Raw genomic sequence first — 11479 nt, 5'->3', positions numbered from 1 at the left:
CCCGTGTGTCTCTCCCTGTCTCTGTCTGTGCCTTCTGCAGGTGCCCCGCCCACTCACTCATGTGCTGATCTCACCTGATCAAACGTCCAGTCGACTCACCTGATCTCTGGAATGTTTCGGCACCAGCTCTCATGCTCTGCTCTGTGTCGTGGTTCAGTTCTTCCCAGTGTCAGTGTTTGCTCTCTAAAAGATCGTCGTTTACTTTCAGCACCTCGTGTCTTCATGTCTCACGACAGGACGACGACAAACCTGACAGTGAACATTCCTGCACACTGTCTCACCAGGGCACAACTTGTTTTCACTATCTTCATTTTTGCTGGGTGGTGCTGTGATGGGGGGGTTCTACGGACTTGTAGTTGTTTTGCATCTCTTTGTGTTCTTTTTGTGTCAGTTTGTAGTCACTTGTTGTCATTTTGAGTCTCTAGGTGGTCTTTTTGTGTTTTTTTGCAGTTGTTTGGCATCTCTTTGTAGTGATTTGTGGTTGTTTTGCGTCGCCTTGTGGTCATTTTACGTCTCTTTGTGGTCATTTTGCATCTCGTTTTGGTCACTTATGGTAGTTTTGCATCTCTTTGAGGTTGTTTTTCGTCTCTTTGTGGTCATTTTCTTTCTTTTCATGGTCCTTGTGCGTCTCTTTTTGGTCATTTTTTGTCTCTTTCTGGTCATTTTGCGTCTCTTTGTGGTCATTTTCCGCGTCTTTGGGCACATAATCAAATGCACTCAAACATGACACTGGTGACAGTGGCGGCCTCTTTAAGTTACCAACTGCCATAATGTCTGTTTTCAAATGAACCAGTTCAGGTTTGGGCTGCATCCAATCATTGGATGTATTGAAGGGTGTGGTCTTTACATATTACCACACATTCAGGTATTTCACCTGTCAGCCCCTGAGGGACACTCTATTGTTCATCTGAGCAGTACTTTTCCACGTTTTGCAGAACTGATCATGAGCACTGAGTCACTGAATGTTCCACTGCAGCTCTGGACTGATCCTTCACTGCATGTGCACCGGAGCAGATCTGAGAACAGCACACAGACACACCTACTGGAAGCTCGGACGCTGTGAGGTGTGACTGCAGGCGGGACTTTGTGCTCGTCTCCAAACCAAACTCCATTTATTTTCAAAGGACTCTCTGCCGGCGTGTGTGTGCGACATAAAGTGAAGTAAGTACATTTACTCTGAGATAATCATGCTGTTTTCACCAAAGCTAGAACACATGTCTGGTGGTTACGATCACAGGTAACAGTCTGTAAAGACTGTGTAATGTAAACAGTCAGGAGAGGCGACTTCAGTGTTTTGTCTTGTGTAGAGATGAAAGTGTGCTGCAGCGCTGTAATGTTTGCTGTCCTGAATGCATCGTGCTTCATCCTAGTGTTGTAGTTTGTACGCAGAATGATGGTTTGCATGCCTCTGAGCAGTCAGCACATTAATCAAATAACCCTTCGGGGCAATGTGTGAGCACATCTTGTAAAATCAGTTTTAATGATGACAAAGTTTCAGTTTCAGTTGCTCACAGCTCGTTTCTTTGCCTCTGTCCTCCAGCAGCCGTCAACATGCCTGAGACTGCAGAGTCCCACGCCGTCAGCCTCACCACCAACCGCAACTGTGTCATAGAGATCACCAATGTCAGCGCTTTCTACTGCCTCATCAACCCAAAGTAAGAGCAGCTGTCAGACAGCGAGGCCTTCCTCCGCTGTGTATGAACCCAAAGACGTGAGCAAGACACCACAAATGTACCCGAATCCCTTTATCGTGTTTATGACAACAGCAGTGGAAAGTTATCAAGTACAATTTTGATGCTTTTGAGATCCTGTTCCACTTCGTACTTGTACTCCACGACATTTGGATGAAGACCTGATTAAGCTTTGACATAAAAATCATGAGATCAGCTTGTTACAGATTAAACTCACGTCATGCTGAGGTCGTTCCACCAAACAAACATGTCACCTCTAAACCTCTCACTGGTCTCATTGAAATTACTGTTTCAGGCCCAAAGAGGTAAAATGGTTTAGTTCTTGATAAAAGCTGAGAGCCACTGGACTTAACCAGTTAACTGTATATAAAGTAGTTGAAAGTCGCTCCACCTGCAGCAGCTCCAGCAGTAAAACGCTGCTCTAACAGTGATGCTTCAAGATGTATCAGTCGCAGGGACATCAGTACTTTTATTTTAAGTATTGTCACATTTTTTTATTAGTATTTAACTTAAATAAACAATCTAAGTGCTCCTTCCACGCTCATGGCTGCATCCACCCTCCTCTCCCCTCCAGGGTGTACATGCACAGCGGCTTCGCCTTCAGCCCTCCACAGCCGACCGTGCGCACCACCAAGACCGAGGTGTGCTCTTTCACCAAGGACGACAACACGGCGTCAGGCGCCGTGGGCGTCCTGACCTACGAGCTGCTGGACATGCGCAACCGCCACCGCAACGAGCTGATGGCCGTCATGTTCTCCGTGCCGTTCGACTACAATTTCTACAAGAACTGGCTGGGGGTGGGCATCTTTGAGCACACGAGAGCCTGCGATAAGAAGCTGTACGAGCTCATGTACGAGGGGAAGGATTTCACCAACTTTGAGCGCCACGAGGCCAACGGCTCGGGGGTGGTGTACAAGGGCAGGGTGGTGGAGGTGAGGGCCTGCATGTCTGATGAAGGCAGGGCTATCATCAAACTGGAGGTGTATGACAGGATGGCATGAGTCTCTTTGTAACACTATGAGGATGAAATGTAGGAGCAGATAGTCCTGAAAACATACGTGCAGATGTCTGTCGTTCACATCATGTTTGGGTGTTTTCAACCAATAAAAAACGATTTAAAGGATCCTGATTTTCATATCATCTTTCCTTTAATTTGATCACAAACGCAGTACCAACAGATGAACAGTGGAAGATTTCCTCCTCTTCAGCTGATAAAACAGGACTGATACTTCACTTTGTTCACACTGTCTGGAGGTTTGTCCTCACAGTCAGACAGTGGAAACGCCTCAGACCCAGACTCTAAAGGTGTGGTGCATGACAGACAGCGTGGTATGAGACAGGGTCGTGAACGCTGAACCAACCGGCTCCTGACTTCAAGACAAAACTACAGACACAGACAACAACACGGTACTGTCGTAATTGATGGCTCCACCCTGGACACCAACCTCAGGTGACGGTGCGCAAGAGGGAGTAGCTGTGGGTGGAGACGGTTATGGGTGGGATTTAGGTGTCACACATTCCCCAACAAGAACGATCTGAAGAGTGAACCGTGAACTGGTTCAGAGCTGGTGTTACCTGAGCGAGCAGCACACCTGTGATCCGGACAGGTAAGGCGGTTTCCTGACAGATATTCAGTGATTTGTGGTGTACAGTGGGAGGATTTAGCACCTCCATGAACAGCTGTGTGCATATGTGCAGCTGCTCCGCTGCACTGACATACAGATCTGCATTTTCCTCTCGTGCTCCGTCGCAGCCTTCAGCAGCAGGATGAGCGAATCAGCAGAGGCTCTGGCAGCTAACCAGAAAAGCCGAAGAAATGTCACCATTGAGATCACCAACGTCACCAATAACTACTGCCTGATTGACCCCAAGTAAGTGCCAGACCTGACAGACGAGCTTGTTGAGCAGCGTGTGGTTAAACAGTGCATGTTTGTTTCCTTTCATGGATGAATCGAGGTTAAAATCCAGTTTTCCAGTGAACCCCTTCGTTATCCACTTTTTGCCTTCTATTCTATTCCTTTTCTGTCTTTTTGGATTTTAAAAAAAGGGTTTACCTGGAGAGCGGCAACTGCCACAGCCCTCCCCAGCCCACCGTGCGCCCGCTGAAAACTGAGGTGTGCAACTTCAGCAAGACCAGCGCCAAAGCCTCCGGCGCGGTGGGCGTCCTGACCTACGACGTGTTTGAGAGGCACAGCAAGGCCGCCAAGGAGACCATAGCCATAATGTTCTCCGTGCCCTACGACTACAACATGTACAAGAACTGGGCAGCCGTGGGAATCTACAGCAAGGGCAAAGAGTGCAACGAGAGTCTGTACAAAGAGATGTATTACAACAAGGAGGAGGGCTTCGTGAGGGGGGAGGCTCACGGCTGCTGCCTCATGTATGAGGGCACGAAGCTGGACGTCATGTGTACCATGTCCCCTATGGGCAGGGCCATTATGAAGGTGGAGCTGTGGGACAAGATCTTCACTCCAATCATGCAGCAGGCTTTCTGAGCCTGATGATGAGTTTGACACACCAGTGTGTGGCGTTGACGTATGTTTAACCCTTTGTATTCCTGTGCTCTTGTACCATCTGTTTGTGCAATAAATCCACAGAGTCTGAAATGACAAATCACGTGTCTTACTGATCATTGAAATAAAAAGGTCCTGGCAAAGCTTCAGAAGCAGCGAGTGAGCAGCAAGTTTGTCTCAATCAGCCATCAAAGTAATTTATCAACCTGCATTTGTTCTTGACTTAACACAACACAAATCTCATTTCTACTTATTTCACATCTTCAGAAAGTCTCATGAAAATGAGTGTGATACAAAATAGTCTGAAGTGTGGTTTCTGTTGTAAATATAAAATTAAAAATCACTGACAGCATTGAGTAAATAATAAGATAAAATACAAACTGACTTTCAGGATAATGAGGTCTGGGGTTTCTTTGAAATGCCAAAGAATTCTGTGAAGATGAAACTTCATGGAAAAGTCCCTCCAGCTGCGGTGAGCATCAACCGAGAAGCTCTGAAACAGCTTTTCACCATCTGCATGTATTACACACAGTCGCCACCTAGTGGTCCAAAGGTGCAAGTATGGCTGCAAACCTGCAGTGTAAGTGTAACAGTGTACATGAACCCAGACAAGGGAAATGACAATTATCTGCGCAAATGTGTAGATTTTAGTTTCTTTCCTTTGGACAGAGCCAGGCTAGCTGTTTCCCCTGTTTCCAGTCTTTGTGCTAAGCTAAGCTAACAAATCTTCTCTTCTAACTTGTTAAAAAGACACTTGACAGTATATTTAGTCCAGACTAAATAAAAGGAGGATTAACACTTCAAAGACCTGGTCACTGTGCGTGTGCACATCAGTCTGATCCCGAGCACCGCTCATAAAAAACACTGATGACAGTATTGAACCTGTCCCTCAGATACATCTCCAGTGTTTCCAGGGGCATCTTTCTCACGTCATATCCCCGGAACTGCTTCTTTGCAGTCTCGCTAACAGGCACAATCTCCTCAGTGCTGTTGCGGTCGTTGCGGCCGATGGCGGCGTATGTGGGGAACTCGTCCTTCAGCTCTTCTGGAAGACTGCTGTTGTAGTTTGGGCAGCAGTAGGCGGACCACATGTACTCAGGCACAGCCACGCGATGATTCTTGAGCCAGCGCTCGTCCTTTAGGTAAGGGATGATGCCAGTCACTATGTGAGCGTCTCCGAGACAGTAGGCCTGCAGGGTTTTGTTGACAGTCTGCTCCAGGACTTCCCAGGGCCCATCATTAGAGCCCACCTTCTGAGGAACTACATTTGTGAGGGTGAAGGTGGCAGCGCGATCCTCGTGACTCTGGTGGTGAAGGCTGGGGTTCAAGTGGCCACGAGAATAGCTGGAATTAATGTAGTCCAGCTCCACCGCCTGGCTGTCCACCACGTTCTGGTCCAGAGGGCCCGGAAGGAAGGGGACCATGTTGCCATCAGCTCCTGGGTAGGCTAACTGTTTATTGGCAGGTGGACGGAAAAAAACAATGTAGTTTTAAAGATGACTGCATGTCACACAGACCGAGTAATTCAGAGGAGAATGAATGACTCTGCTTTTATGCGGCACTAACAGCTCTCTGAGCTTAGTCTTACTACAGTGGTGCTTTGAGGAAATGCTAACATCAGCATGCTAACTTGCACACAATGACCATGTTAACATGATGATGTTCAGCAGGTGTACTATCTTTGGTTAGCATGTTAGCATGCTAACATCTGCTGATTAGCACTGAGTACAAAGTACAGTCATTTGCTTTGCACCACCATGAATGTGAATTTCATGGTGGTGCAAAGACCAAAGACCTGGACCCACTGATGTCCAGTGTTATTGTCTCCACCTTCAAACCAGAGCTACAGCTTTCAGGAGGACAGAAAAAGGTCATGTCCTCAGTATCAGTTTCACATTTACATTGAAACTACACATGGTGGGTTTTCTGAGGCCGATTCTGATGCTTTCTGCACTCAGTGTTGACTGTTTTTATGCAGTAAGATTAATTAAATTCCTGGCAGTGTCTTGAAACAGCTTGTAAACCATCATGTGGGGAGATAAAATGTGCAGAAACAAACACTCCCCCCGTCTAACTGAAGTAAAACACTGACCTTCATAGCAGCAGATAAGTATTCATGCTTTTGGACGGAGATGTTTCATAATCCCATATGGATGCATTGTTTGGCTGTCCAAGTACTTTTGGCCCTTAAGTGTACCACGTGAGCTTTGATGGAAATCAAAACCAAAATTAAAACAGTTTTCTTTGCACCATGAAGAGCTGACAGACCATAAACACACAAATGAGGCAGTTCTCCATTAGTGGTGCTCATTTCCTCATTTTCTTAATATTTCCTGAAAACACATTACATAATACAACAGGTGCTGAACTGGAGCGTCAGCGTGTACAAAATGAGACATATTGTGTCATCGCAGGGAAGACAAAGTCAAGCAAGTTGTAAAACTTAAATAAGAGTTTCATCAGTTCAAATCAGAGCCTGTAAACCTTCTTCTGTCTTCTTTGAGCTCTAAATACAAAGACATTGAAGTACTCCACCTTTCACCTTCTTTTCTTTAAATGCACGCTTCAAACCTTTGAATCAGACAACACAGTCTTTGAATATCCTCACCTGTGGCTCATACTTCCAAGATGACGAGGGTCTCTTTCCTTCTGGTGCAGAGTACAAATAGGCCGAGAACCACGGAGAGCGCCGTGGTCGACTGTACAGTGTGGCAAAGCGGTACTGGTTGTAATAACGCTGGCAGATCGGGGTCCCGGCCAGACCTTTAGGAGGCCACGACTTGTAAAAGACCTGCAGGCATGGAGCGAAATCACCCACATCAGCTGCACAGAGGCACCAGCGTCCAGCTAAGGCCAGGACGACCACAGGCAGAGCACGGTAAGAAGACATTTTGACCAGTGACGGCCGGTGGCGTTCACTGCTGTTTAAAGCCGACAATGTGTCCCGCCTCCACACCGACTCTCAGCGAGACGCAGCGAGGCATGAATTCATTGAGAGCTGTTCCCTTTTCATCAACACATGACCTCTGAGAGAAAGCAGAAGCAGTTTCAACATCAGTTTCACGTTCTGTCATTTTTTGATGTTTCACATCACCCAGATGTGAAAATAACACCTTCTCTTCTTCTTCTTCTTCTTCTTCTTCTTCTAAAGATCCAGATATTTCTCTCAGGAGTTGGTGGAAGAGACCAAATTAGAGCTAAAAGCAGGTCTGAGAATTTGAGGTAAACACATATGAGGTGTATTCTGCACCATTATGCCGTTCATTCTGTTTCTTGTAATGCAACAATAAATAACTTGACTGAAGGAGACCAACCTGCTCGTATGGAGGATGTGTGGTGCTCTGACAGTCACGCAGTAACGTTCAGTTGTGCATGTTGTTCTGTAGAGTTCGTGCTTCGCAGGTCGTTGATACTGCTGGGCTGACTGTCGAATGAATCTGTTCTCATAACTCAAAGCCTTTTCTGTAACTTCCAGCTTCACTGTAACTGTTGATGAAGAACATGAATGAAGAAGCTGAACCTCCCGGACATTTGTTTCAGGATGAGCTCATTGTGCAGCTCAGAGCAGGCGAAATGTTTGGGAAAGCTTTGAGTTACTTTAATGTGCATTGTGTGGGTGGTCTTTGTGTGTGTGTGTGTGTGTGTGTGTGTGTGTGTGTGTGTGTGTGTGTGTGTGTGTGTGTGCGCAGAGGGCGGTCTGTAGTCCTCTCCTCCCCTTTCAAAATACACAGAAATCTGAAGTGCATTTGTTAACCCTCCCCCTCCTCTGTCCTTATGTAACCCAGTAGGGGTTTGGAGTCTGGATTCTTGTCCATGTCGGTGCTGGGCTTCACTCGGCCAGAGGAGGCTCACAGGACTTTTCTCCACAGTTGCAGAGATTTAAGGTAAGTTTGAACACTTCCTCTTTTTCTACAGCTCATGAACTGACTCAGACAAATGCCTTCACCGCACTGCAGAGCAGAGCAGACTCTGCTTTGCTGACACTAACTCTGTTTCCAACAGCTCTGGTCACTGGAACTTGCTGATCTGTATGTAAGAATGCACACGGTTCAATTCCTCTTTCAGCTTTGTCAACAATAGACATGCAGAAAGGAAACTGGACATGTGAGGGCATGTTTCTTATGTTGTTAGGAAAAGAGACTCTGCTATGTGTTCTTAGCCTGTTAGCAGGCCCCTGCTGAATGCACATGAGAGGATTATAGACCGCAGTAACATCAGGCAGTTCATACATTGGACTTTGATCTGTTGATCAGTGCAACATTCCAGTTATTTTATTTATAGTCCAGGCACTCCTGTGGCCTCATTTCCTCCTGGTTTCATCGCCTCTGCCACAGCTTTAGAATAAAGTAATTCTGGGAAATGATGTTTTAGAGTTACAACAACACAAAACTGCAACAGTGGAAGCATACAGACGCTTCATTTCAGTCAAATCACTATTATCACCCTGTGAAGACACTCCATCAGAAGTAAAAGTCCAGCCTTGAAAATGTTACTTACGTAGAAGTATCAGAAAAAATGTACCTGAAGTATCAAAAGTAAAAGTATGCAGAAAATGTCCCCTGTGACTGTCACACTATCATAATATTGAGAGCTGTTGCCTTTTCATATTCTCATGATATCATTAGATTATTATGACTCATGCATTCATTTCTGAGCATCACTTCATTTTTTGTAGTTAGCTGAGCTGGAGCTCTATGTTGTGAAAGACTCCTTTCCTTCTACATAAATCTCCTTGTCTTTTTCTGGAGTAATTGACTCAGTTGTTTTGTTTGTGAATTTCATAAAATAATGGCACTTATACAATGTTTGTTTTTGTCTAACTAATAGTTCAAATGTCAGAATATAAAACCCACAAATTCTTCAACAAACACGTACAGTAAACACGCCCTCAGTTGGTGACTACAGCTCTGAGTCCATGTCAACGTGACAAGGACTCATCATAACAGGTTATAACTACAAAATTAAACATTAAACTTGTGTGTTTGCTCTTGTCCTCAGAGTCCATCCATGGGGAGCATCCCAGGAGTTTCACTTGTGCTTCTGGCGCTGAGTATGTCCCTCCTGACCAGTCCCAGCGTCCAGGGCGGAAAGATTCTGGTGTTCCCTGTGGATGGCAGCCACTGGGTCAACATGAACCTGATGATCCAGAGTCTCCATGCCAGGGGCCATGAGGTCACTGTGGTCCGCACAGCCACCAGCTGGTACGTCAAAGAAAACGCTCCACATTACCGTTCCATCACGATCACCTTACCAGAGGCCATCAACATCGAGGAGGAGGACTTCTTTGTGACCTTCCTGGTCAAGATGCTGGCCATTCAGAAAGAACTGTCTCTTACTAACTTTGTGAGCTTCTACTGGGAAATGCTCAGTTCTCTGTCTAACATCCACTACCAGGCGAGCCTGTTGGGGGTAGAAATGTTTGAGAACAAGACTCTAATGCAGAGTATTCGAGACACTCAGTTTGACATGGTTCTTCTGGACCCGGGACTGCCTGTGGGCGTCCTGGTGGCTCATGAACTTAAGCTGCCAACTGTATTTAACGTGAGATGGATCACCAGTGGAGAGGGGCATTTTGTGGTCGCTCCATCTCCAACGTCCTATGTTCCAACTTCAGGAAATGCCATGTCAGATAAGATGACCTTTCAGCAAAGGGTCAAGAACACCTTATACTATGTCCTGAACACATGCATTGACAAGTTTATAGTATGCCCTCACTATGATAGACTGGTAGAAAGGTACTTTGGTCCAGATGTGAAATTCTATCACCTTCTACAAGGAGCAGACATCTGGCTCATGAGGGTGGACTTTGTCTTTGAGTTCCCCAGACCCACCATGCCAAACATCGTGTACATTGGAGGTTTTCAGAGTAAGCCTTCTGATCCATTATCATCAGAGCTGGAGGAGTTCGTCCAAAGTTCAGGAGACCATGGATTCATCCTGATGTCTCTTGGTACACTGGTCAAAGGCCTACCAATAGAAATCACTTCTGAAATTGCTGCTGCCTTTGCCCAAATACCTCAAAAGGTCATATGGAGGCATGTCGGTGAGCAACCCAACAATCTGGGCAATAACACGCTGCTGGTGAAATGGTTGCCCCAGAACGACCTCTTAGGTCATCCAAAAATTAAAGCCTTCGTGGCTCATGGTGGTACAAACGGGATTTATGAGTCCATCTACCACGGTGTGCCGATATTGGGCATACCCCTCCTGTTTGACCAGTTTGAGAATGTTTTGAGATTGGAGGTGCGAGGAGCCGCTAAGGTGGTGGATGCAACCAAAATCACTCGGCAGAACTTCCTTGAAGCCATACAAGAAGTTCTGCAGGATCCGTCGTACAGAAGCAACATGAAGCGTCTGTCTGCTCTCCATCGGGATAAACCAATGCATCCTCTGGAAACGGCCCTTTACTGGATTGAGTTTGTTATGAGGCACAAAGGAGCTTCACATTTACGCACTGAGTCTTATAAGATGCCCTGGTATGCCTACTATTCTATAGATGTTATATGCTTTTTGATAGCAGTCTTGTTGATGCTGATAGTCATTGTGGTGGGATCAATACGATTCCTTTGCTTTGGACTCTGCAGGAGAAGAAAACCAAAGCAGGAGTAGTTACTGACTCCTCACATTTGATTTGAGCTCTTTAAATTGACCGAGCCATCTTTAAGGAGAGAGCTGGCAGTGGTCTCCAAACAGTGCTGCTCTATGGAGAATGATGGCCCTCGACAGGTCAATCCACCACTTTTGACTCTTGACACTTTTAACTGAAGTTACTCAGCGACTACTGAAGGATGGCCATGAAACTTTGTACAGTCGTGGTTCCAAGAGATTACATCCAACTGGTAATCCTGACAGAAGCGTTCTTCATTGGTTTTGGTCTTTTCTTGGAAATTGTTAATAATAATCAAATATAGGATAGCATCACGCAGCCTTATCAACACACACACACACACACACACACACACACACACACACACACACACACATTGTACACAGATCTGACATCTATCAGAACGTAGAAAAACACTCTTATCTGTCTTGTTTTACGTTTTTATCGGGACAGCTTTTCCAAATGAATGCTGCAAATTCATATTGTGAATCATAACACGAAGAAAGAAAATACAGTCTGTTAAATCTGTTCTGATCTCTTCAAATTTATACTCCAACTAATAAAGATGAACTTCCTGCCAGATTCTGTCTTTATTCTCTGCAATCGAACAATGAAAAGTTAGATTCTGGAGGTTAAATGTGAAAACCTGAACACTGTCATGTCACCAT

The 11479-nt window shown here is 45.6% G+C and overlaps 3 protein-coding genes and 1 pseudogene across 7 annotated transcripts; 3 read left to right on the top strand and 1 right to left on the bottom strand.

Annotated features, from left to right (window-relative positions):
* Positions 1–628: 628 nt before the first annotated feature.
* Positions 629–2861, top strand: LOC143339252 (DELTA-sagatoxin-Srs1a-like). 3 transcript variants are annotated; one of them, XM_076760417.1, is made up of 4 exons: positions 629–1161; positions 1541–1655; positions 2266–2700; positions 2736–2802. In XM_076760417.1, the coding sequence occupies exons 2-3, from the start codon at positions 1552–1554 to the stop codon at positions 2690–2692; spliced, it is 531 nt and encodes a 176-aa protein (XP_076616532.1). In that variant the 5' UTR covers positions 629–1161; positions 1541–1551; the 3' UTR covers positions 2693–2700; positions 2736–2802. The 3 variants fall into 3 exon arrangements, with proteins under 3 accessions (XP_076616532.1, XP_076616533.1, XP_076616531.1); XM_076760418.1 differs by having other exon boundaries at positions 1544–1655; positions 2266–2861; XM_076760416.1 differs by having other exon boundaries at positions 2266–2799.
* Positions 2862–3124: 263 nt separating this feature from the next.
* LOC143339266 (endonuclease domain-containing 1 protein-like) lies at positions 3125–7094 on the bottom strand. Its single transcript, XM_076760434.1, has 2 exons — positions 6813–7094; positions 3125–5655 (listed from the first exon to the last, which is right to left on the bottom strand). The coding sequence occupies exons 1-2, from the start codon at positions 7092–7094 to the stop codon at positions 5035–5037; spliced, it is 903 nt and encodes a 300-aa protein (XP_076616549.1). The 3' UTR covers positions 3125–5034.
* LOC143339251 (DELTA-actitoxin-Afr1e-like) lies at positions 3226–4186 on the top strand. 2 transcript variants are annotated; one of them, XM_076760414.1, is made up of 3 exons: positions 3226–3298; positions 3445–3562; positions 3739–4186. In XM_076760414.1, exons 2-3 carry the CDS (start codon positions 3459–3461, stop codon positions 4184–4186), a joined length of 552 nt encoding a protein of 183 aa, XP_076616529.1. In that variant the 5' UTR covers positions 3226–3298; positions 3445–3458. The 2 variants fall into 2 exon arrangements, with proteins under 2 accessions (XP_076616529.1, XP_076616530.1); XM_076760415.1 differs by having other exon boundaries at positions 3240–3298; positions 3414–3562.
* A 907-nt stretch (positions 7095–8001) lies between the features above and the next one.
* LOC143339250 (UDP-glucuronosyltransferase 1A5 pseudogene) lies at positions 8002–11375 on the top strand (annotated as a pseudogene). The gene is made up of 2 exons (XR_013079316.1): positions 8002–8088; positions 9203–11375. The product of XR_013079316.1 is annotated as a UDP-glucuronosyltransferase 1A5 pseudogene (transcript).
* The last annotated feature ends 104 nt before the right edge of the window (positions 11376–11479 follow it).

The sequence above is a fragment of the Chaetodon auriga genome, chromosome 20 (assembly GCF_051107435.1).
Source record: "Chaetodon auriga isolate fChaAug3 chromosome 20, fChaAug3.hap1, whole genome shotgun sequence".
NCBI classification, from domain to species: Eukaryota; Metazoa; Chordata; class Actinopteri; order Chaetodontiformes; family Chaetodontidae; genus Chaetodon; species Chaetodon auriga.
This window is presented reverse-complemented; position numbering and strand designations above follow the sequence as displayed.